This window comes from Saccoglossus kowalevskii, chromosome 2, assembly GCF_978046115.1.
Source record: "Saccoglossus kowalevskii chromosome 2, keSacKowa6.1, whole genome shotgun sequence".
NCBI classification, from domain to species: domain Eukaryota; kingdom Metazoa; phylum Hemichordata; class Enteropneusta; family Harrimaniidae; genus Saccoglossus; species Saccoglossus kowalevskii.
Genome location: NC_140642.1, coordinates 14,670,798 through 14,694,906, shown reverse-complemented (window position 1 = coordinate 14,694,906; position 24,109 = coordinate 14,670,798). Strand labels below are relative to the sequence as shown.

Genomic DNA, 24,109 nt, shown 5'->3' with positions numbered 1-24,109 from the left:
AAGTATTGGACGACGACGCTGCCGTCAAAGTATTGGACGACGACGCTGCCGACAGTTTGAACGAACAGTACGTCGGTAAGGGATCTTTCGTTCACCATATTTCCACGGAAAACACTAATGACAAACTATAATATGATACTATATGTCAAATCACCCGTGATGCGTGGTTTTTTGTCTGTGATGTTAATTGAAAAACTGTGTCTATTGGGTCGAAGTCCGTGCATGATGCAACCTTGTAACATTTATAGATCGCAGATCACGTGTTTCATTTACCCACTGCCCATGCCTATTTTGCCGGCATGTACGAACACCGGAATTACTAAAAACTCAGAGGTATCAGTAATATCACGACCGGTAGCCACATTGTTTCCAAGGCAACAACACTATAAGATACTTAGAAGGGGTAAATCTTTTTTAAAAAAAAGCTGAGAAATCTACATAGCTCTGCTTGTGCATCATTTTGAAGTGTGTTAAAATCACGTGGTCAACGACGACCTGATTGTATTAACGATAACGTTGTCATGGTTATTTCATGTATTAACTTGTTTTACTGCTATGTATACAACCCTTTCGAGCAAAGTGGCCATAAACGGCGTACATATACGTATTTATTTTCTCACATATCTCTGTAACAGTCTGAAGTACTGAGAATGTTGAAGGTTACAGTTCTCGGACGCAGAGAACGCAAATCACGGTACTTTGTCAGGATATTTTTTCATATCAAACGTCATACACTTGTCAAGTGAGTTTGCAAGATTCCTGAACGGAATAAATATTGGAATTTCAAAATGTTACCCAATATTTTCGTAAATAAATTAAAATCAACTGCCACCTGTAACTGTTTTCATTTACCATTCTCTCTGAAGTTAAACCTGAACGAATAAACGAAATACAGGCAATAAATAAAGTTAAACTAAGTACGAGTATGTAAATTTTCACTGGGATATCTATTCTGAACAACATTTTGTTGTGTGGCAAGACCAGTATCAATTGGATTGTGATTAACCATACCGGCCATTTTTCTTGAAATAACCGACATTCAGGTAAAAGCAACTTGTTCTGAATTGTGTTCGTGGTTCCATAATTGTGTAAAATTTTTCGTTCTAATATCTCTGGTCTGACATGTGTCTAAAATATAATTATCAGTCGACATTCATCGGCTGGCATGTTTCTCAGAATAATACCACATCCGATAATAGCAGAGGTACAGGCAACTGGCGATCACTTCGAATTAGTGCTAGCATCGCGTTTGGCATGTATAATTAATTATACAGATGTATAATTTCTGAAATACACGGAGTAATCAACTAAACGGTAGAACTCATGTATACATTCGAGTTGTTGTCATATGTGTTGGGTATATCTTGTTTTTACCCATAGGGCTGACACGTGACGAGCTGCTGGAGTATTCTACGAAGACTAGTTGGGTGGTAGCACGATGGACTATCATTGTACTACTAGTGCTTGGATGGATTGGTATATTGATTGGGGCGACGTACATCATGGTGACCACGCCCCGATGCTTGCCATGGTGGCAGACAACAGTCATTTATCAGTTGTATCCACGATCTTTCATGGATTCCGACGGCGATGGCAATGGTGATCTAAAAGGTGCACTTTTTAAGCTGATTACTACTAAATGAAATCAGTAAAATAGTTTTAATACAATTTATTTAGCTTATTATTGTGTACAACGTAATCGCCTTTCTTATAAATGTCGCTCCCCACGACGTAACTTTTCCGTGAAGTAAAGAATTGTTTTAGAGCTTTGAATTAGAAGCACAATGCGCCTTTGTCGCCAAAGGACGTGATTTACGTTTCCATTATGCATTAAAATATGTATAAAAAAATAAATAAAAAAATGATATATTCCTATACAATGGCATTGATCTTCTATTACTTGTATGCTTACAGGTATTGAAGATAACATGGAATACTTTAAAGAACTTGGAGTCAAAGCAGTTTGGATAAATCCGATATATGTATCACCTAAAGTGGATAACGGATATGACGTATCAAACTACTACGAGATCGATCCAATGTATGGCGATATGACAGATTTCGACCGTCTGTTATTGTCCCTCAAACGGGAAGGTACAATTAATACTATTTTCGATTGGTTGTGTACATTTATTTATTTATTTATTTATTTATTTATTTATTTATTTATTTATTTATTTATTTATTTATTTATTTATTTATTTATTTATTTATTTATTTATTTATTTATTTATTTATTTATTTATTTATTTATTGTAGGAATGAAAGTAATAATGGATTTTATTCCAAATCATTCAAGTGATGAGCACGAGTGGTTTAACAAAAGTCGTCAAAGTAAAGACAATGATTTCAAATCACATTATATATGGGCGGATCCGAAAAATAGTGATGGTGATTGTCCAAATAACTGGGTAAGTTAACTATACATTTAATACATGTACTATATTAACGATTATCTGTGTATTGAACATCATTGCATAATTATTGTCTTTCTTCTCTCTCCCCTGTCTCCTCTCCAGCGGAGTGTATGGGGTGGAAGCGCCTGGACATACGAAGAACGTCGCAACCAGTATTACCTACACCAGTTTGACAAAAGCCAGCCAGACTTGAATTGGAGAAATGACGAAGTGAAAGCCGAATTTGACGTAAGTGTTAAGGCAGGAACAAATGTAAATGGCCCAACACGTGTTTGTATTTACTAATATTACATTAATAATTTTCTATCTATAGAATATCCTTGATTTCTGGCTGAAGAAAGGTGTTGATGGTTTTAGGGTCAGTGCCGTGCAGTTACTGTTAGAAACAGACAATTACAGCTTGGATGAACAACCCTCAGGAACAAACGATTGTCTGGGATTTGAGGTACTGTATTTTCTATTCGGGAAATGAATGTATGATGCGTTGATAATAACGGAGCAATGCTTTATTATTTTTATCACTATTATTATTTCAATAATTGTAAACACAGTTTATTGAAACACGTGCAATTCATCGGAAGGAATTAAATTGGTTAAAAAAACAAGAACAATAAAATACAAGGCAAGAAAACTAATACAAAACGAACTATATTCAAAGGACAATAGACAAAATGACGACTAAAGTATAAGTACTAATGCTGAAGTACTCACTTGTGTTTGTACTTAGAATGACGAGTATTGCACTCTGCATCACAACTTAACGAAAGAATACGAGGGGGTGCATGACATTGTCAAGTCATGGAGATCGGGTGAAATGAACCACTACTCGACTACAGGTGCATATCGGTAAGTCTAGTTGAACCGTCGTTATGTATACTGCTTATTTATTTTTAATAATTGTTATCTGAGATTCAAACTATATTTATCCCACTTACATTGACATCGAACACAATGTAATTCCGAGTCGAGCAGTGCGACAAGAGTGACTGAAATAACAACGCGCAAACATAATTATTATATTAATGGTTTGCTAGTTCCAACGATATTTTTTAGACTTGGCATAATAGATTAATGGTGCAGATTAACTTTTTTAATCTATGGAATACAGAGACAAAGTTACCTTTGCGTTACCAAATGAACACGTGGGTAAAATGTTATGGCATTTGTGCTACACATATGAAAACAGCACATGGACAACTTTTTGCATCCATTAACATAAATATGCTATTTCTACTAAATTCCATGTTCAAAAAATTAAGCAGATTGGTACATTTTGTGTTACCAAATTAGAAGAGTCTATATGTGTTGATTTTGTTACTTGCTATGGTAGAACGAGTCCTTTTTTAGGAATGAAAATGGAAATATTGAGATACCGATGCCTTTCCTGCCCTGTATGCCACTTTTTAACGAATATTTTGCGTGGCCTTGTTATAGTTTCCTTACCGTTGAAGCGTACGACGATGTTGATGTCGCGGTAACCTATTATGGCGAGTCTGAAGAAGAGGGAGAAGAGGAAGCCAATTTCCCACACCACTTGAACTTTTTGCAGATTGGTGACGAACTATCTGGAGGGACAACCTCTGGAAAACAAATTGAAGAGCTGGTATTGAAGTGGATAGATGCGGTACCGGAGGGAAGACACCCTAATTTCTTGGTATGTTGTGCCGGTGGTGGTTTGGGTGGTGTGGATGGTAGTGGTGGGTGTGGTGGAGATGTATCCGATTCATCAGAAGTAAATTGACAACAGTAACTTACATATATACCTATTGAATTCATCACACAGCTCGGCAACCACGATCGTTCCCGCATTGCCTCACGATTAGGCCCGGACTTTGCCCGTGTCTGTCACGTGTTGTTACTCACGTTACCAGGTACCCCGACGACATATTATGGTGAAGAGATTGGCATGGTGGATCTAACTGGTTATGAAGACAAATCCAAGGTATACTTAACATTTCTAGTTGAATAATAAATATTATTTCAGTGAAAATTATTCCAGCATCCAATGAGCGAAAATGTGTTCATATGACGCATGCGTATTTTCCACCGGGCAGCCTGGGATTTCTATAATATTTTACTTCCGTTGGGAGAGATTGTTACCCTCTGGTTTGTTTGACTGTAACAAATATCTTGTATATTCTGTGATGTTGTTAACAACTTGTTATATGTTCCATTTATGACAACTTTGCATTGAATGAATTTAAATTTGCAAATGAAATTAAATTATAATCTATTTTTCAGTTCGAAAAACGAGACAGGGCAAGATCTCCGATGCAATGGTCTGACGAAGTAGGTGCCGGGTTTTCTAACTCCTCTGATACATGGTTACGAATTGGCGATGACTACAAGGAGGTCAATGTAAAGGTAAAACACTGCTGAATGTAAATCTTACACTGTCTAGTAAAATGTAAACATCGGTCTTTTCACAGTAAAATTATGGTTCAAAATAACTATACATGGACAAAGAGAAATGCTGTCGAATCTGTAAAGTGGTCATGACACTAAAAATGTCGGTAATTGCAATGGGCGCTTATTTGGACTTTATTATCACCTTTCAAATTGGCGATCGAAATAACTGAAAGTCGCGCTAGTGCTATTCTAAACTCACGAGTAAACTACTAGTATGACCACTCGTGTATATTGTTTATTACAGGCGCTGAGAGAGCAGCCAGATTCGATTTTCAACCTATACCGTGAGTTAGTGGCGTTACGCAATGACAACGAAAGAGTGATACCAGTTGGTAAATTGAAAACAGTGTTAGTTGATAATGATATCTTCTCATATACTATGGATGCAACTCTTGATGGCTACAATCGCTACCTGATCACTACAAATTTTGGCCCACAGCTGCGGACGAATTTGGACTTTCACGCATTGGACGAGTCTATACCGATAGAGGCACCGATCGTAATCAGTAGTAACATGAATCGGAACGGTCAAATTGTACAGACAAATGCAGTAGACCTCGCGTCCGGTGAAGGACTCGTCATACAAGTTTGATAACTGTATCGCCGTCGTCATTAACACATATTTGATACTATTTTAATTGATTTCTTTAATTTCAAGATTGCTTTCATGTAATATTCACACGATCTCCACAGAGACACGGAAAACGATGGTTTTCAAGAATAAATACAAATAAGCATACAAACTGTTTACATATCCAGCTATATGAAGAAAAGGTTGAACTTTCTTGAAGCTGAATAGTTTTGACTTATTATTACAATGCTATACATGCAATCAAAGTTATTTACCCAAGATACTGTATGTATATTAGTTAACATCACAGTGGTAGATTGTGTACATACAATGCCAGTCATATTCAGTTGTTATCACTAAAATTGTTGTTACAGTAGCATCTCATTTGTTTTTGACATTTTATTATTGACATATTGATGTTAATGGTCTCTACATTAATTACTGAAACACCAATTTTCCGCTTGTTTTTTTGCATATATAAACAATTCACCATTGGCACCGGGCATGGGCTACCGGGGAATTGGTATAACTATGCTAGCTACATGAACGAGGTTTGTACGGAATTGTAGCGCCCTCATAACAAATATTACAGCGTAAGGACAGATTACACTAATTTGCAGAAGCTGAATACCATACAGGTGAACACATACATCAAACTTTTAGGAAACACATAGGAAATGTCAATTACATAAGGCGTGACATTGCGGACCACAAATCAACTACTAGTAACACAGCTCTGACAGATGGGTCAGTATAATATCCACATTTACCGTGTTGGCGCATGGACCTAATAAGCTTAATTCAAACCATGGCCATCGATATTCACTATTATACATGTTGTCAGTGACACTTTATTGCGACAGAATATCAGAAATAAATTCATGTATACTTTTTTCTGACAAAAACGATGGAAATGGATGTGTATTTCGTATGGGATCAGTTCCAACTACGCTACAAGTAAAAACGCGTTCATCAAAATTTCATTTTTACAGCGACAATGGTATATATTGTCTTTGTAATCGTGTATGCCAATAAGTTGTGATAGCTCAAGTATATGCAATAAAAAAACAATTTGGAAAATAAAAAATGAATTCAGATTGAAGACAGTGTATATAGCATAAATGTATCGCTTTTGAACTTTAAAGGAGAACGTGTCTTATCACATGTAAAATCTCTTGCATGGTTATGATATTGAGTTACTGAATTAAAACTCATAGCTAGCAATGGTATATATTGATAGGTATGGTGAGACTCGAAGAAGTACTACGCCCTGAAGAAATCCCGCTGGCCAGAGCAGTCATGCATATAGAATTTCGAGGACACACTGGCACTGCTTGTTTTAAAACGTTTTCTAGCTAGCTTGATTTTACCCGGAGATTTTTAGCTTATCAATAATGTCACTAATTTAAGAAAAGAAAACATATTATCACAATGCTGGCACTTTAGCTAAATTAAGATTCTGTTAATTTGTCACTGTGCATTGAGCCAAATTCGTTAAAATGACACATAGCTATTTTACATTATATCTCAACTCCCATGTGCTTATATACACGTGTATTTAGTATTGTTTACACTAAAATAAAATTATGTTCGGTAAAAACGACCTTTGAAAATTGAGCCAATCAGGGTCAATTTAGTAACTTACTTGTTTTGCACAGTGTGCAATATTGTGACCTTGAGGTTTTTTTTGCTACTGGGGATGATAGACCCTCCCAGTGTATATAATGACTTCAAGATTGTTATCCCCTGAAAATTATAAGATAAGACAATTCTTTATTACAACCTTATAGAATGAATTACATATCTATTTTGGTTTATAAAATGTAATAAAGGTGTTAAAATAAACATAACAAGTTAGATATCTAAAATCTACTACAATACAGTTACATGTAATAATGTAAAAAATATTAATGACTCATTAGGTGGTTTTTCTATATATCATTTGTTGAAATGTTTTCACAATATTAAGATTCGTATTAATAATAATATTTGACTTTTTCATCCCATATCTCCGTGCATTCTTTTTAATCTGTCAGAATATATAACCTCACTATAGAAAAATGCTAATTTTTAACATTTTTTGTGACATGTCGTACTCTTGTATCTCGTAAAATCGTCCGGTATTCTGACGTTTATGTTCGGTATTAATGACAACGATGAAACTTACTCTTCGACTCGAACTCCCTTGTGGTGAGGGTAAAAAGCTAGGGTCCGGTCACGTGGTTAATGTTTTTGCTCCTTCTCAAAGCTAATCCAATTCATATACCACGTCTTTTATAGTCAGTCCCGTAGCCAGATCACGATATCGAGTCACCATGACTACTATCACTAAACCCGGGTCACTGACTCACGATGTCACCCATTTCAGCTGTACAATTTTGTTTCATTTTCACTGGCCTTCCTGTTTAGATTTGATATCAAGAACTTTTCTACGAGTTCTAGAATTTCCCGCGAATATTTGCATTGCGACCCGGATGTGGCGCCCCCATTCAGTTCGTAGAAGCCCGGACCGTTTCTGTGAAAACCCTAACGACACCCCATTTACCCATGTTTCCCACAATGCATTGGTAAACCTACCTGCGTTCGTTTCGTCGTCTATTATTTGAAGGTTACAGGAAAAGGCTGTTAATGTTCACTTGGTGAGGAAAAAGAGTGACAAACACGCTAATAAGTCCATTCACCGAGTATCAAAACAAAGGTAAACTAGTGTTGAATTTTATTTTTATAACTATAGCGCGAATGAAATAAGTGAACCCGCTCGGTCATGTTTGGAAATGAGGGACGCCGAGAGTTGCGGCGAAAGGTCATAATGGGTTCATTCCGTGATTATTTTGCTTCGTGCTTGATACATCTGATCAAACTGCAGTTTTATTATACATTTTGATATTTTTAATACGTACTCCATCCTATATTACTTGTCGTTCAAGTAATTTTAGAGAACGCTCGTATTGAATGTGTACGCACGAAAGGGGAACGGGGCGACAACGGGTGGTAAACAGACGGTGCGAGACTATACTGGGGCAAACAGGGTTTTCTGAAGGCTTTCTATATCTGCGTTCTCTAGATTATAGACATAAGGATATTTTATCTCAGTGCAGAATTACATTCAAGAATCATTGCGATACTGATATTTCACTGTCACTGATTTGTTAGGAAATAAACAGAAATAGAAATTGTAATTTCATGACCACTGTAGACATAATGTACGCACTGAAATTAAAATAAAGGATAAAATACGGCCTAGTGGGGCCCTTTACAGGTAATTTAAGTGTTGGTTTGGGATTTTTTCTACAAATTTTAAAGTGACTGTTTATGTACTATATACAGAAGATAAGGATTGCATGAAATATTAATATTTCAGTGGCAATTTTTATAATTGAAGCATCAGTTAATTATAATTAATAATAATAACTTTATTGACATTATTCATTTTAAATAGAACATAGTCAAATACTATTCTAAGAAACAAAACAAAAATAACAACAACAAAAAAGAAGATGCACCCGGCTTTTTGTTTAACTGGAAATTTATTTTTCATAAATATTTATAAACTGTTTATAACAATTTAAATTTTAAAAAGATATGTTAGATGTGCGCTATTGACCATGCAACTACAGAGATTTAGCGAACTACGAAGGTATGTTTCATATAAATTAAATAGTGCATCATTTATAGTTCTAGCTGTCCTGTAAAAGAAATCATGCATAGATGTTGCGTCATTTCTAATAATGAATTCATTGTAATGATTCGATAGTGTAAAATTACAGAAGTTAGGCATGCATTGCTTTCTTTTAAAAAAAAAACAGTTCACCGAAAACTACAGTTACAATAGAGTGACAGAATAGGCACAGTAGTATAGTCTCTTTTTGTAGAGTCACTTCCAAGCGATGATAACAACACATGCTAAAATGTAAAGGTCATGACACTTGTTTGTAAACAACAACAACACACCTGACCATCTGCTACTTGCATTGGTGATGACTTGCCCACTTTAACACAGATTTCGCTGATGATGCTAAACCATTTTGTGAACACCACAAATTATAATATACATTTTCAAAAATTAAAATATACTTAACAATTTTAGTGATAAATTTGCACAGCAGGTTATTTTTTTGAGCTGAGTCGTACCAGTCAGTTTTTAGGCAAAATTAAAACCATGCAACTACAGTAACTGTAAATACCGGTACTATTTATAGAAATATGATAAAATAATTCTGTGTGAGTATCATGAGTTAGAGCACAACAAGCCCATTTTGCATAAGTATTTATATTTCAAAATTTAAACTGAAAACGAGGTCTCTATTGGCTGATGGTACAATATTGAAACATGTTAAAATCTTAATTGTAGCGCCCTCATAACAAATATTACAGCGTAAGGACAGATTACACTAATTTGCAGAAGCTGAATACCATACAGGTGAACACATACATCAAACTTTTAGGAAACACATAGGAAATGTCAATTACATAAGGCGTGACATTGCGGACCACAAATCAACTACTAGTAACACAGCTCTGACAGATGGGTCAGTATAATATCCACATTTACCGTGTTGGCGCATGGACCTAATAAGCTTAATTCAAACCATGGCCATCGATATTCACTATTATACATGTTGTCAGTGACACTTTATTGCGACAGAATATCAGAAATAAATTCATGTATACTTTTTTCTGACAAAAACGATGGAAATGGATGTGTATTTCGTATGGGATCAGTTCCAACTACGCTACAAGTAAAAACGCGTTCATCAAAATTTCATTTTTACAGCGACAATGGTATATATTGTCTTTGTAATCGTGTATGCCAATAAGTTGTGATAGCTCAAGTATATGCAATAAAAAAACAATTTGGAAAATAAAAAATGAATTCAGATTGAAGACAGTGTATATAGCATAAATGTATCGCTTTTGAACTTTAAAGGAGAACGTGTCTTATCACATGTAAAATCTCTTGCATGGTTATGATATTGAGTTACTGAATTAAAACTCATAGCTAGCAATGGTATATATTGATAGGTATGGTGAGACTCGAAGAAGTACTACGCCCTGAAGAAATCCCGCTGGCCAGAGCAGTCATGCATATAGAATTTCGAGGACACACTGGCACTGCTTGTTTTAAAACGTTTTCTAGCTAGCTTGATTTTACCCGGAGATTTTTAGCTTATCAATAATGTCACTAATTTAAGAAAAGAAAACATATTATCACAATGCTGGCACTTTAGCTAAATTAAGATTCTGTTAATTTGTCACTGTGCATTGAGCCAAATTCGTTAAAATGACACATAGCTATTTTACATTATATCTCAACTCCCATGTGCTTATATACACGTGTATTTAGTATTGTTTACACTAAAATAAAATTATGTTCGGTAAAAACGACCTTTGAAAATTGAGCCAATCAGGGTCAATTTAGTAACTTACTTGTTTTGCACAGTGTGCAATATTGTGACCTTGAGGTTTTTTTTGCTACTGGGGATGATAGACCCTCCCAGTGTATATAATGACTTCAAGATTGTTATCCCCTGAAAATTATAAGATAAGACAATTCTTTATTACAACCTTATAGAATGAATTACATATCTATTTTGGTTTATAAAATGTAATAAAGGTGTTAAAATAAACATAACAAGTTAGATATCTAAAATCTACTACAATACAGTTACATGTAATAATGTAAAAAATATTAATGACTCATTAGGTGGTTTTTCTATATATCATTTGTTGAAATGTTTTCACAATATTAAGATTCGTATTAATAATAATATTTGACTTTTTCATCCCATATCTCCGTGCATTCTTTTTAATCTGTCAGAATATATAACCTCACTATAGAAAAATGCTAATTTTTAACATTTTTTGTGACATGTCGTACTCTTGTATCTCGTAAAATCGTCCGGTATTCTGACGTTTATGTTCGGTATTAATGACAACGATGAAACTTACTCTTCGACTCGAACTCCCTTGTGGTGAGGGTAAAAAGCTAGGGTCCGGTCACGTGGTTAATGTTTTTGCTCCTTCTCAAAGCTAATCCAATTCATATACCACGTCTTTTATAGTCAGTCCCGTAGCCAGATCACGATATCGAGTCACCATGACTACTATCACTAAACCCGGGTCACTGACTCACGATGTCACCCATTTCAGCTGTACAATTTTGTTTCATTTTCACTGGCCTTCCTGTTTAGATTTGATATCAAGAACTTTTCTACGAGTTCTAGAATTTCCCGCGAATATTTGCATTGCGACCCGGATGTGGCGCCCCCATTCAGTTCGTAGAAGCCCGGACCGTTTCTGTGAAAACCCTAACGACACCCCATTTACCCATGTTTCCCACAATGCATTGGTAAACCTACCTGCGTTCGTTTCGTCGTCTATTATTTGAAGGTTACAGGAAAAGGCTGTTAATGTTCACTTGGTGAGGAAAAAGAGTGACAAACACGCTAATAAGTCCATTCACCGAGTATCAAAACAAAGGTAAACTAGTGTTGAATTTTATTTTTATAACTATAGCGCGAATGAAATAAGTGAACCCGCTCGGTCATGTTTGGAAATGAGGGACGCCGAGAGTTGCGGCGAAAGGTCATAATGGGTTCATTCCGTGATTATTTTGCTTCGTGCTTGATACATCTGATCAAACTGCAGTTTTATTATACATTTTGATATTTTTAATACGTACTCCATCCTATATTACTTGTCGTTCAAGTAATTTTAGAGAATGCTCGTATTGAATGTGTACGCACGAAAGGGGAACGGGGCGACAACGGGTGGTAAACAGACGGTGCGAGACTATACTGGGGCAAACAGGGTTTTCTGAAGGCTTTCTATATCTGCGTTCTCTAGATTATAGACATAAGGATATTTTATCTCAGTGCAGAATTACATTCAAGAATCATTGCGATACTGATATTTCACTGTCACTGATTTGTTAGGAAATAAACAGAAATAGAAATTGTAATTTCATGACCACTGTAGACATAATGTACGCACTGAAATTAAAATAAAGGATAAAATACGGCCTAGTGGGGCCCTTTACAGGTAATTTCAGTGTTGGTTTGGGATTTTTTCTACAAATTTTAAAGTGACTGTTTATGTACTATATACAGAAGATAAGGATTGCATGAAATATTAATATTTCAGTGGCAATTTTTATAATTGAAGCATCAGTTAATTATAATTAATAATAATAACTTTATTGACATTATTCATTTTAAATAGAACATAGTCAAATACTATTCTAAGAAACAAAACAAAAATAACAACAACAAAAAAGAAGATGCACCCGGCTTTTTGTTTAACTGGAAATTTATTTTTCATAAATATTTATAAACTGTTTATAACAATTTAAATTTTAAAAAGATATGTTAGATGTGCGCTATTGACCATGCAACTACAGAGATTTAGCGAACTACGAAGGTATGTTTCATATAAATTAAATAGTGCATCATTTATAGTTCTAGCTGTCCTGTAAAAGAAATCATGCATAGATGTTGCGTCATTTCTAATAATGAATTCATTGTAATGATTCGATAGTGTAAAATTACAGAAGTTAGGCATGCATTGCTTTCTTTTAAAAAAAAAACAGTTCACCGAAAACTACAGTTACAATAGAGTGACAGAATAGGCACAGTAGTATAGTCTCTTTTTGTAGAGTCACTTCCAAGCGATGATAACAACACATGCTAAAATGTAAAGGTCATGACACTTGTTTGTAAACAACAACAACACACCTGACCATCTGCTACTTGCATTGGTGATGACTTGCCCACTTTAACACAGATTTCGCTGATGATGCTAAACCATTTTGTGAACACCACAAATTATAATATACATTTTCAAAAATTAAAATATACTTAACAATTTTAGTGATAAATTTGCACAGCAGGTTATTTTTTTGAGCTGAGTCGTACCAGTCAGTTTTTAGGCAAAATTAAAACCATGCAACTACAGTAACTGTAAATACCGGTACTATTTATAGAAATATGATAAAATAATTCTGTGTGAGTATCATGAGTTAGAGCACAACAAGCCCATTTTGCATAAGTATTTATATTTCAAAATTTAAACTGAAAACGAGGTCTCTATTGGCTGATGGTACAATATTGAAACATGTTAAAATCTTAATGACATCATTACTAAACTACGCTTGTTGATTGGTTGGTTGGATTCAACTGCCATTCAAATTTATAAATATTTATAGAAATTAAGGGAATGGGTTTGTTGTGTCAATAGTAGATCTCATTTCAGTTTAAATAGTTTTAAGATTTAAAATTGCTCTCTGATATCATGTGTTAAGATTTATTGGGGTCTTGGGAATATGATGTGAAATAGTTGATTGGCTGGACTTTGTGAATTATAGGTACTATGCACTAAACATCAAATTTCAATGATTTTTCCAGCAATTCTGAATGTTTTGGATTTCTATTTGATTATTTGTTAAAATTTCATTTACTTACACTTACGAATGATTTTCCAACAAAGCTGCATGTGCGGCTGTTCTAAATTACAGTAATGTTTCGTAAATATGCAATTTATAAAATTGCATGCTAATAAATATATCACATAACAGTTCCAAACCTCAATAAAGCTGCAGGATGATAGCAATTTTAAAAATTTAACAACTGGTAATGTGATCTTTGGAAGTTGGAATATACTAACGTGAAAATCCTACATATTGGAACTAATAGAACCATCATCATACAGTGTCATACAGTATCAACGTAATTCCAACACAACTTTGCATGAACTGTACCGGTAAATGCTGCGTTCAATCAAAGAATATAGAAAATACAACCACAAAATGCTGGGAAATAATAATTATAACAGCAGAATATGTGCTAGTAATATAGTGAAGTGACTTCTAAAGTCTGAATGTTTTTTGCGAACTTTGTATACCGGGCCCGGTTTTAGTCATAAACCGGTGTTAGCTTCACGTTCATGTACTACCATGGCAACAGCTGAAATCGTGTGGTGTGTTTTTTGTCCTAGTTCATAGTTGATGTAAACTCTAAATATTCATTGTAAATCACAAGTTGCTGTGTGCCAGAAAGCTACAAATTGTGTATTTTCAAATCGGTTTAAAACCCCATTCTGACTATAAAAAGAACATTTTGGTAATCCTCTTAAATACATGCTGTCATCTGGTAACAGATTGCTGGTCCTTTTGGTAACTGCTTTATTTAAAGCTGGCCGTTTCAGCTGTAGGTGTTTCTTTTTTGCGCATAGTTCATACTGAAGTTGCATGTTCTTAACTACCACAGACATATTTATATGAAATAACCACACAATTAACATCATAAAAGTTTCTAGATAAACACATAAATTGAAAAAGTGACTCTCAGTGAAATAATTAAAGAAAAACACTAAAAATGTGTGACACATTTTGATATCTCTAATTGTTTCGCCTCCTTTATAAGCAAAAACATTTTTATTCTACGAGTTAATTGTAATATGATCTCGGGTTCATTCAGAGAATTCTTTTTTTCATTTCGGAATGATACAGAATTGTTATTTGAAAAAAATAACCCAGCAAAATACTCAACTATAGAGAATACGAGTATATAAATACTTACATGTAGAGAGATAGTTTGTACTCAGACTAGTAATACAACAGACTGGCAACGCGGCATTTTCTTTTGAAGTACAATGTAATGCGTGCAACATTTGTTTAGGTTATCATTTATTGTACTGAGTAAACATTGTGGAGCAACAAGATTATCACAAAATAACACAAGATCTATTCATATTCCGATCAACTATTGCGAAACATAGGTAATTCTTATTACCTCCATGACCACACCGAAATTCAAAAATGACATTTACAGGAGAATTTAGCTAATCTGTAGACTATAGTTATGAACAATGCATATAACACGTCGAGTCAAACTTGACAAAAATAACACACCTCAGTTTTTACCGATAACCAGTTTACTCTGATACGTTTCGGCACCCCTGAACACGAAAATAAAACTGTTAACACACAAAGTGGTATGATCGCTCAAAATGCAGCGATATGGCCCTCCTGAAAAAATGCAACAGTGAGAAATAGCAGATTACTATACAGAGTTAGTTTGCATCAAGGGAAATTTATTACATGTATAACTAAGATAAGCTTTGTCCTGGAATGTCTAAACTCAAATGTGGTATACATCTGCAAGGCTTTCTTTGCTTCTACTGACAAGTCATGGCCTAATTCAAATTAGTGCTCAGTAAAGCTACAGCCTACTGCATGTAGAACTATGGTACATGCAAGTTAACAGACAGCACTGATCAGATTCATTCTTTTGGAATAATTTATTCTACATGTACATCGGTGAGATGCATTATTAATCACATTTTTTTGTAAGGAAAAAACACATTATTGAAGATTCATTAAAGAAAACTAGGTTGTAGGAATTGATTTAAAAAATAATTCTTTTGCTGGTAATTATAAAATGCAGGACAATATCTTCAATCACACAAGGTGTCTCAGTGACTCTAAAAGAACATTATTAATTTCAATTATTGAATTAAAGCCACATAAACATGTGGAATAACAATAAAACTCATAGTTTCCCTGCCAACATAAAACTAAATCATTCATATCATCAAAATAATAAAATTAGATGATTGCTTAGTGTACTATCATCAACAAAAATGACCGGCACATACCAAGGCAAAAAATTCATGTTTCTGGTCATGGCACACCAACTTTTTTATTTGCATTTCTAATAATTCAATAAATGCACGTCGTCTATGCAGTGTAAAAATGATGTAAATAAGCTCCAGAACCAATAAAGTTCCTAGCTCCAGGACCTACCAAAACATCACAGATATTTGAACAGCATTTTACCACAAACAACAAATTTATGTCCTCATTATGTTTCTTCTGATACATTCTTGAAATGAAATTATGAAATTTCAATCGTATTTGATACATTCTCCTGTAAAATATTACAGTGATGTTAATTATAGCTAAAAAATATGCAGACTAAACATTAGCAGAATGACGTTTTTTAATAGAGTAGTCCTCACTAACTTTTCAGAGATTTTCAGAGGCTATTTCACTGACCATGTTTATTACTTGGATGACAATTCTTATAGTTATAGTGTGTTATAGTGTGTGTTATAATTCGGTCTCCATGCGTCTGTCTGTCTGTCCGTGCGTCCGTCCGGAGTCATATTTCAGAATCCTTTGGACCAATTCTGTTCATTATTTGTATGTGCCTAGTACTTTATGTGGGACATATGCACATGCAGAGGTTTAACGATTCGATTCAAAATGGCCGACTGGCAGCCATCTTGTTTTTGAAAATGTTGTATTTTGGACATGCTTTGTCAGTTTTCATTCAAACTTGGTACATAGATTATACATGTTAGGATACATGTTCATGACAATTTCTTTCGCAATTGGATCAAAGATGGCCAACTGGCAGGCATCTTGTTGTTTTTTTAAATGTGGTATCTTGGGACATGCTTTTTCAGTTTTTATTCAAATTTGGCACATACATTTTGTACCTTATTTCATGTTAGGATACATGTCCATGTCAATTTGTTTCAAAATCGGATCAAGTATGGCTGATTGACAGCCATCTGAATTTTTGGCCATTTATGTACCATTTTCACTTGTATTTGGCACATACATGTCACTTTGTTTCGTAATCAGATCAAAGATGCCTGAATAATGGCTGTTTTTATTTGTTGCCATATTACTATATACCTGTCACCCATGTATCATTTTCATATATATTTAGTATGTCATAAATGGATACATGTACATGTCAATTCAATTCGCAATTTGATCAAATATGGCTGACCGGTGGCCATCTTGTTTGTTTAAAATGTGATAACTTGGACCTGCTTTCACTTGGGATCTACGTTTTTCTTTGCTATGTCTTAAACAGGTGGGGTCGTCACACAACACGTGTTCGAATTTGCTGCAAATAAACAATCTGTAATATACGCTACTTGGGACTCAAGTTTCAAGGACACACTAGCGACAACCCGTCCACTTTAATATGACAAGCACAAAGAGAACAAAAATTTAACGGACTGTGTCATTTTCAATGACTGTTATACTCTTGTGACAAAATACTTTTAAATCTATAACCAATCAAAAACAGAGTGCGTTTCCGTAGTGGTGTATGTGTCATAGTACCAGTAGATAATCACAAAAAAATAAAATAGATTATAATCTGAACTTTTCTTCAGAAAATTGGGACAAAAATAGCCGAATTTTTTGAGTAAAAAAAATAAAAATTACTAAAAAAAATTCTGTTTGCTCCAAAATTTAGGGTTCATATTCAGAAATATTTGAAGAATATAAGAAAAAAGTACAGACAAATTTTGGTGTAAAAGTTTAATGGTGAAAAGGATACATATACATGTGAAAATTTGGGTGGAAATCATGGGTAGCATCACTGGCGACTCCAGCAAAATGTATTGGGGGGTCCAAGCTTTGCTTAAAATATACGGAGCGTAAATCGTAGAGAAGCTATGCGTAATCCAGATGATATGAATCGTCATGCGTTCCCTCCACTGGGTAGCATTATTAGTGAAGTTGCAATTCTGTTAAGAATTAAAGAACTGTAGATAACCTGACACTACATGTATAGCTTTTTTACTATCGTTGATAAAATCCATAAATTAACATTTACTTCCTTTTTCCAGGCTTGATCTTTGTTTTGGAAGTTACCATTGCAGTAATGGCCGCTGAAGTAGTATGTGAGGATTTGACTGTCAGTTCAAAACAAAGAGAAGACGATCAAAACATGAAAGATGCCGATGATGGAAAAGTGTCAAGTGATGCATCATATGAGAAACAAAGTACATACACAGATACAGATGTTCGAATAAAAGAAGAACCAGTAGACGTAGCCATGTTGGGAAATGTTGAAGGTACAAGTATTACTAGATCTGAACCAACTCGCTGTTATGTCTGCGATCTACCATTTGATGATGAAATGCTGCTTTCAAAGCATTTGGATGAACATGCTGCAAATAGTTTTCCTCACAACTATGGTGGAAGCAAAGATTTTAAATGCCATATCTGTCAGAGAGTGTTTTCTAAGAAGCAGACCCTCAAACGACATGCTATTTTACATAGCGGTATAAAACCATTTAAATGTGCATTCTGTACACATTCAACATACAGAAAGGACCATTTACAAGCACATATAAGAATCAAACATTTGTCAGGTAGATCCAAGCAAACCAAGTGTAGTGTATGTAACACTGTGTTCTCAAGTCACCAAAGTCTGGCAAATCACATGAAAAGCCATCGAAATGCTAATACATGCCTCCACTGTGGGGACGAATTCTACAGTACCGGTGCATTGGCATCACACATACGCAACCACCATAATGGTAATAATGGAATGGGTCAACTCAGCGGGACTGTGTACACATGTGAGCCATGCAGGTTTACCACTTCAAGCGCATCCCTATATGACATGCACTTACAGTGTGAAAAACACAGAGTAACAGTTTTACAGTTGACTAACACCCTGCCAGAGGAAGATGGAAAGGAAGCGAGACCAGTTGTGGAGAATTTTCCAACAGTAGATGAATATATTAATGATGCAGTCAAGTCAAGCCTGCATGATTTACAAACAGCAGAAAAAAGCATTGACTCCGTAGACCCAGTTATAGCTACGCCTATGATATCTAACGTTATGTCATTACAAACTACGTCAGTTTCTCTGTCAGCTGATGAACATAGCTCACCGAGTAACATTACAACATCAAGTGGACAACCATCTGCAATTTCAGCCATACTTTCAATGGACAGTGGCCATGTATCATCACGGAGCAGCCTTTCAAACTCTCCCACTGATGTTGAAGAGGTTAATATGCCAAGTCGACCTATATCTACCAGTCCGGATGTACTCATTGAGGAGCCAGATAAGCGAGGTTCCTGGAATGTCCTTTCAGCTCCACGGCGAGAGTCAGGAAATGCTTGTAGTAGTCTGTTACTCAAATTAGTTACTAATAATGCAAAAGCTGTGCTCCGAGCTAAAACCGGTCAGTCACCCAAGCCACTTGGAATGTCATCATCAAACAGCCAATGGAAAAGTAATATGTTATGTGATAGCTCAACACAAGATGACGTGTGGCGATGTAGTCATTGTCATATCATCTTCCCAGATAATGTCATGTACACCATACATATGGGATGTCATGGTCTCAAATCACCTTTTCAGTGTAACATCTGTGCGTTGGAATGCTATGATAAATATGAATTTGCATCTCACATTGCCAGAGGGCAGCATAAATTTTAAAATTATTGGGAAAATGCTTGTCACAATTGCCTGCTTTCATTTTAAATTACTTGTCTGAAGTTTACCAACAAATGAAAGAAAGCTGACTCACCAGTGGGTGTCAGTGGGTGTCAGTGGGTGTGTAATTTTGTATAATGTAGTTAAATTGTAAGTGCAATATTTATTGAGTGTTCATCTTCTGGCTGCAAAAATAATAGAATATAAGCAGGCTCCAGTAACAATGTAGCAGAAATGGAATCTCACCAGATGTAAATGATCAAATCTCATCATATGTTTCTCGCTGGCATTTTGGGATGTTAAATCTCAGAAGAGATAAAGCATTAAAGTTATCATGAGAACAGTGTAAAGTGTATCATCTGCCAACTAATTTGAATGTCTTTGAATCTGGTAAAACATGCTTCTGTAAGTGTATATTCTATCGTGTGGGAGTGCATTTGTGACAAGCATTGTAAATGCTGCCAAGAGACAACGACTTAAAACTGGATGTCATTGCATGGGCACAATTCCTTTGAAATTATTGTCAGTGACTTCTCATTCAAACTGAATTCAGTGACTGGTTTTCAGTATCACTCATAGCCAGAATGAACAATGGAAATATGTGAATAGAATGAAAAGGAGAAATCATGTTTCAAGTTCATTTTAATTGTACAGTATGCAGCTTTGTGTTTGAGGATGCATAAATCAAACATTTTATATTTTAAGTGCTATGCACATTTTAAATTCAGAGCTCTTGAATTTGAACAAAGTTAAGTTATTTTTTGGTTTCTAAAAAAAACAGCTCAAATTGACACTGTAAGTATACTTTAAGTAAGTGGATAATGTTTGTTTTATTAACCGTAATTATGTCTGAAACAAATGAAGGATTCACTGGTAATAAGATGATCACTGCTGGAAACAAAGACAAAATACTAGTAATGTTATCTTCTCAAGAATGCAATTCTACCATCATGTGATGCCATTAAGTACATGACACACAGTTTTTAACAGATAGACTCATCAAGTGATATATTGATCAATGAGTAAATGACACAGTTTCACAGATATACGTACATGTATCATGTGATGTCATATTGATCAATGAGTACATGGTACACAGTTTCAGATATACCCATCATGTGATGACAGCTTGACCAATTAATAAGCAACATTACAGTATTGATACCCATCATTTGATGCATTCTTGGTCAATAAGTGACGTAGGTCATTGATACCCATCATGTGATGCCATCTGGACCAATGAGTGACATAGGTCATTGATACCCATTCATCGTGTGATGCCATCTGGACCAATGAGTGACATAGGTCATTGATACCCATCATATGATGCCATGTTGACCAATGAGTGACATAGGTCATTGATACCCATCATGTGATGCCATCTTGACCAATGAGTGACATAGGTCATTGATACCCATCATGTGATGCCATCTTGACCAATATGACATGTGATGCCATCTTGACCAATATGTGACATCATGTGATGCCATCTTGACCATGAGTGACATAGGTCATTGATACCCATCATGTGATGCCATCTTGACCAATGAGTGACATAGGTCATTGATACCCATCATGTGCTGCCATCTTGACCAATGAGTGACATAGGTCATGATAACCCATCATCAGGTAACCTGGGTGACTTGTTAATTATATTATCAAACAAATACAATTTTTAGCTGGACACACAAGACTGGTTGCAATTTAAACAATAGAAACAAGATTCTCACAATGTGTATGGGCAATACAGATCATGAATTCTGATATCTCATTGGTGGAAATAGTCCAGCCATGTTTGAACAAATGTCTTCAGTTATTTTGTCTTGAGAGATTGTTGTTTTGCCATTCTCCAATATATGCAGTGATTCGTGTGCTGCAAACATTCATGTGTTGCTGAAATCCTTAAATTAGAGGATTTTTAAAAATCTGTCTGTAATTTAAAAACAACAATCATTATGCTATTGGAGCAAACAGACAGAATTTAATATTATTTACAAGTTATGATCAAAAGCTGAAGATTGTTAACAAAAGTCCTTGGCAAAAAAAAACATGGGAATATTTTTAGCTCAATTTGTATAAATAACAAACTTATGTCTGTTTTAGTGTTTGCAAATGTTATTATTCTACCTCATGCTACTGTTAAATTATGCATGGTGTAAAATGGTTTGCATGCTATTTTAAACTGGTCAGAACAACTACAAATTATGAAGATTTTTGTTGTTGAAAACTTTTCATATCTTTCAAATATTGATGTTTTATTGAATATATATTACATATTTTATCGAAAATTTCCCTTTTTCAGTAAATGTTTTTCTCCATGAGTTTGAAGGGAAATAAAACTTCATCCAAAACTTTTTATTTCAAATACAACATGGCGATCAGTGGCAATTACACATTTGAACACATTCTGTATTCTTAATATGAACTGCAAAAAGACACAGGAAAGATATTCATCAGCTTAATACAAGTGTAGACCTTGAACTTCAGAGGCATTAAAGGCAATTACCTTGATTTCCAATTAGTTTGCAGGTGTCCTTTGCTATTCCTATAGCCAATACCACATTTTCTCTATTAAGCGCATTTGATGTATGTGTATGTCTTATTTTAAACATAGAAATATCTTTGTAATATAAAAGTAAGCATATTCACTACTGATAGAACATGTACAGTATGTTAAGTAATTTAAAAAAAAGTTGAGTCCCGTTAACTCAAGTTCAATCCCTGCAAAGTAGAGTCATGTCTGCCATTCTATTTGTTATAGCTGATGAAATGCAACATGAATTACATTTTCAAAGTTTATTTCCAATTGGCTTCTCTGTTGAATGTTTCCCATGATGCAATGTGGGATACAGAATGAAAACGTTCCAAATTCATACATGCTTGTATTTGAGATACTAAGAATCGTTTACACTGTTGTATTTGCTGTAACAGCAGCATCAATGTACGATCACAGTCCTTCTATATAGAGGGACTGTGGTACAGTGTATAAACTGGAAAGCTTATATGTCACTGTTTGTTACACTGATGTTCACTGCACCATCTTTTATAAAGTTAATTACTTACAGCTACCTAACTTTGTGTCAAGCGCAAGAAAGGAACATTTTTGGAAATTAAATTGGTTTTAAAACTAATTACTGTGGTTGTGAACATCAGTGTATTTACGTAAGCACTTCTAGCAGCAAATATGATATCTTGTGATTTATAAACATACAGCACTGTTGAACATTATACATAGAAATTTAATTATAATGCATAATAATATTCACACAATATTTGTGTGTAATAACAAAGACCCTTGATTTGCTCTGTTTTCTTCTGTGTTTTTATTTAGCTTGATTTTATTTATATGTTCATTGCTGGCAAATATATCATAAATATGCCATATTTATAGGTGGCAGTTCTGACTTGATGTGTAATGTTGCTATTATTTTGTAGCATTGATAAACAACATTAATGGCATTCAATAGTGTTTGTATTTAATTGAGTCAAAGTGAATATACCAGTTTTCATGAAGGCGTGATTTTATTTTATATAAAATATTTATAAATTTCAAATGGCAATTGAAAACAACTTGACCAACCATAAGCCTTAGCAGATTAATATGGCCCATGTTCGTCAGTCACCCTTTAACCTTTTTCTTGACACTAGCTTGCTTTTTGACTTCTGCGTGCAAAGAACACAATGTGAGTCTTTGCAGTTAGCCTGTCTGGTAACAACATTGTGACAACTTCAATTTAACTTTACACCACTGACTTGTATATTAATATTTCATCAAATTTAAGTCAAGTTTGCGAAGCTTAGGTTTAGTAAAGGGGGAAGGTATGGTTCAATTTATATTAATATAACTGTACTATACCTATACTAAGCTTTGCAAACATTTCTATGCTCAGTCACAGGATATTCAACTTTAATTTAAACTTAAAACGCAATTCTACAGTGTATTGCATTGTAATTGAGTTTAATTAAACTCCAATTAAAACGCAACTCTATATAAGATCACAAGAACTGTACATTGGTTTTTTATGAAACTTGACGCATAGATGCTCTGGGCTAATGCACAGATTTGATTAGTTTTGTGTAAAAATCCATGCATAATAATTACCTTATTTGCATAATGTTTAGTTGGACAATTTTCGGATTTTCCACTGATATCTCACGTACTTATCACATTTCAAGGAAATTCAGTACGTGATGTCTTGGGACAATGCACAGACCTGATAGGTTGTATTAATTACCTAATTTGAATAATTAATCAATTTTTAGCTTTTGACATTTTAAGTACTAATCATTTTCAATGAAACTTGGTAAATAGATGCTCTAGAACAATGCACAGATCTGCTCAGTTTTGGGTTAAAATCAGATCATATTAATTACCTAATTTGCATATTAATTCATAATTTTTTGGTTTTAATCACATTTCAATGAAACGTCATACATAGATAGTCTGTGTATTT

General features: G+C 34.6%; 2 protein-coding genes across 2 annotated transcripts; both read left to right on the top strand.

The window, feature by feature from the left end:
- The first annotated feature begins 1,429 nt into the window (after positions 1-1,429).
- LOC100369380 (amino acid transporter heavy chain SLC3A1-like) lies at positions 1,430-5,850 on the top strand. The gene is made up of 10 exons (XM_002737764.4): positions 1,430-1,611; positions 1,915-2,094; positions 2,260-2,411; positions 2,520-2,645; positions 2,731-2,862; positions 3,145-3,263; positions 3,852-4,071; positions 4,201-4,359; positions 4,659-4,781; positions 5,071-5,850. Exons 1-10 carry the CDS (start codon positions 1,503-1,505, stop codon positions 5,416-5,418), a joined length of 1,668 nt encoding a protein of 555 aa, XP_002737810.2. The 5' UTR covers positions 1,430-1,502; the 3' UTR covers positions 5,419-5,850.
- Positions 5,851-11,755: 5,905 nt separating this feature from the next.
- On the top strand, positions 11,756-23,660 carry LOC102807491 (uncharacterized). Its single transcript, XM_006820181.3, has 2 exons — positions 11,756-11,877; positions 18,049-23,660. Exon 2 carries the CDS (start codon positions 18,084-18,086, stop codon positions 19,656-19,658), a length of 1,575 nt encoding a protein of 524 aa, XP_006820244.1. The 5' UTR covers positions 11,756-11,877; positions 18,049-18,083; the 3' UTR covers positions 19,659-23,660.
- The last annotated feature ends 449 nt before the right edge of the window (positions 23,661-24,109 follow it).

Coding starts and splice junctions, on each gene's coding strand:
- LOC100369380 (XM_002737764.4), top strand. CDS start 1,503: ATGGTGACCACGCCCCGATGCTTGCCATGGTGGCAGACAACAGTCATT. Junction 2,863..3,144: donor ACGATTGTCTGGGATTTGAG/GTACTGTATTTT, acceptor GTTTGTACTTAG/AATGACGAGTATTGCACTCT. Junction 4,360..4,658: donor GTTATGAAGACAAATCCAAG/GTATACTTAACA, acceptor TCTATTTTTCAG/TTCGAAAAACGAGACAGGGC.
- LOC102807491 (XM_006820181.3), top strand. CDS start 18,084: ATGGCCGCTGAAGTAGTATGTGAGGATTTGACTGTCAGTTCAAAACAA.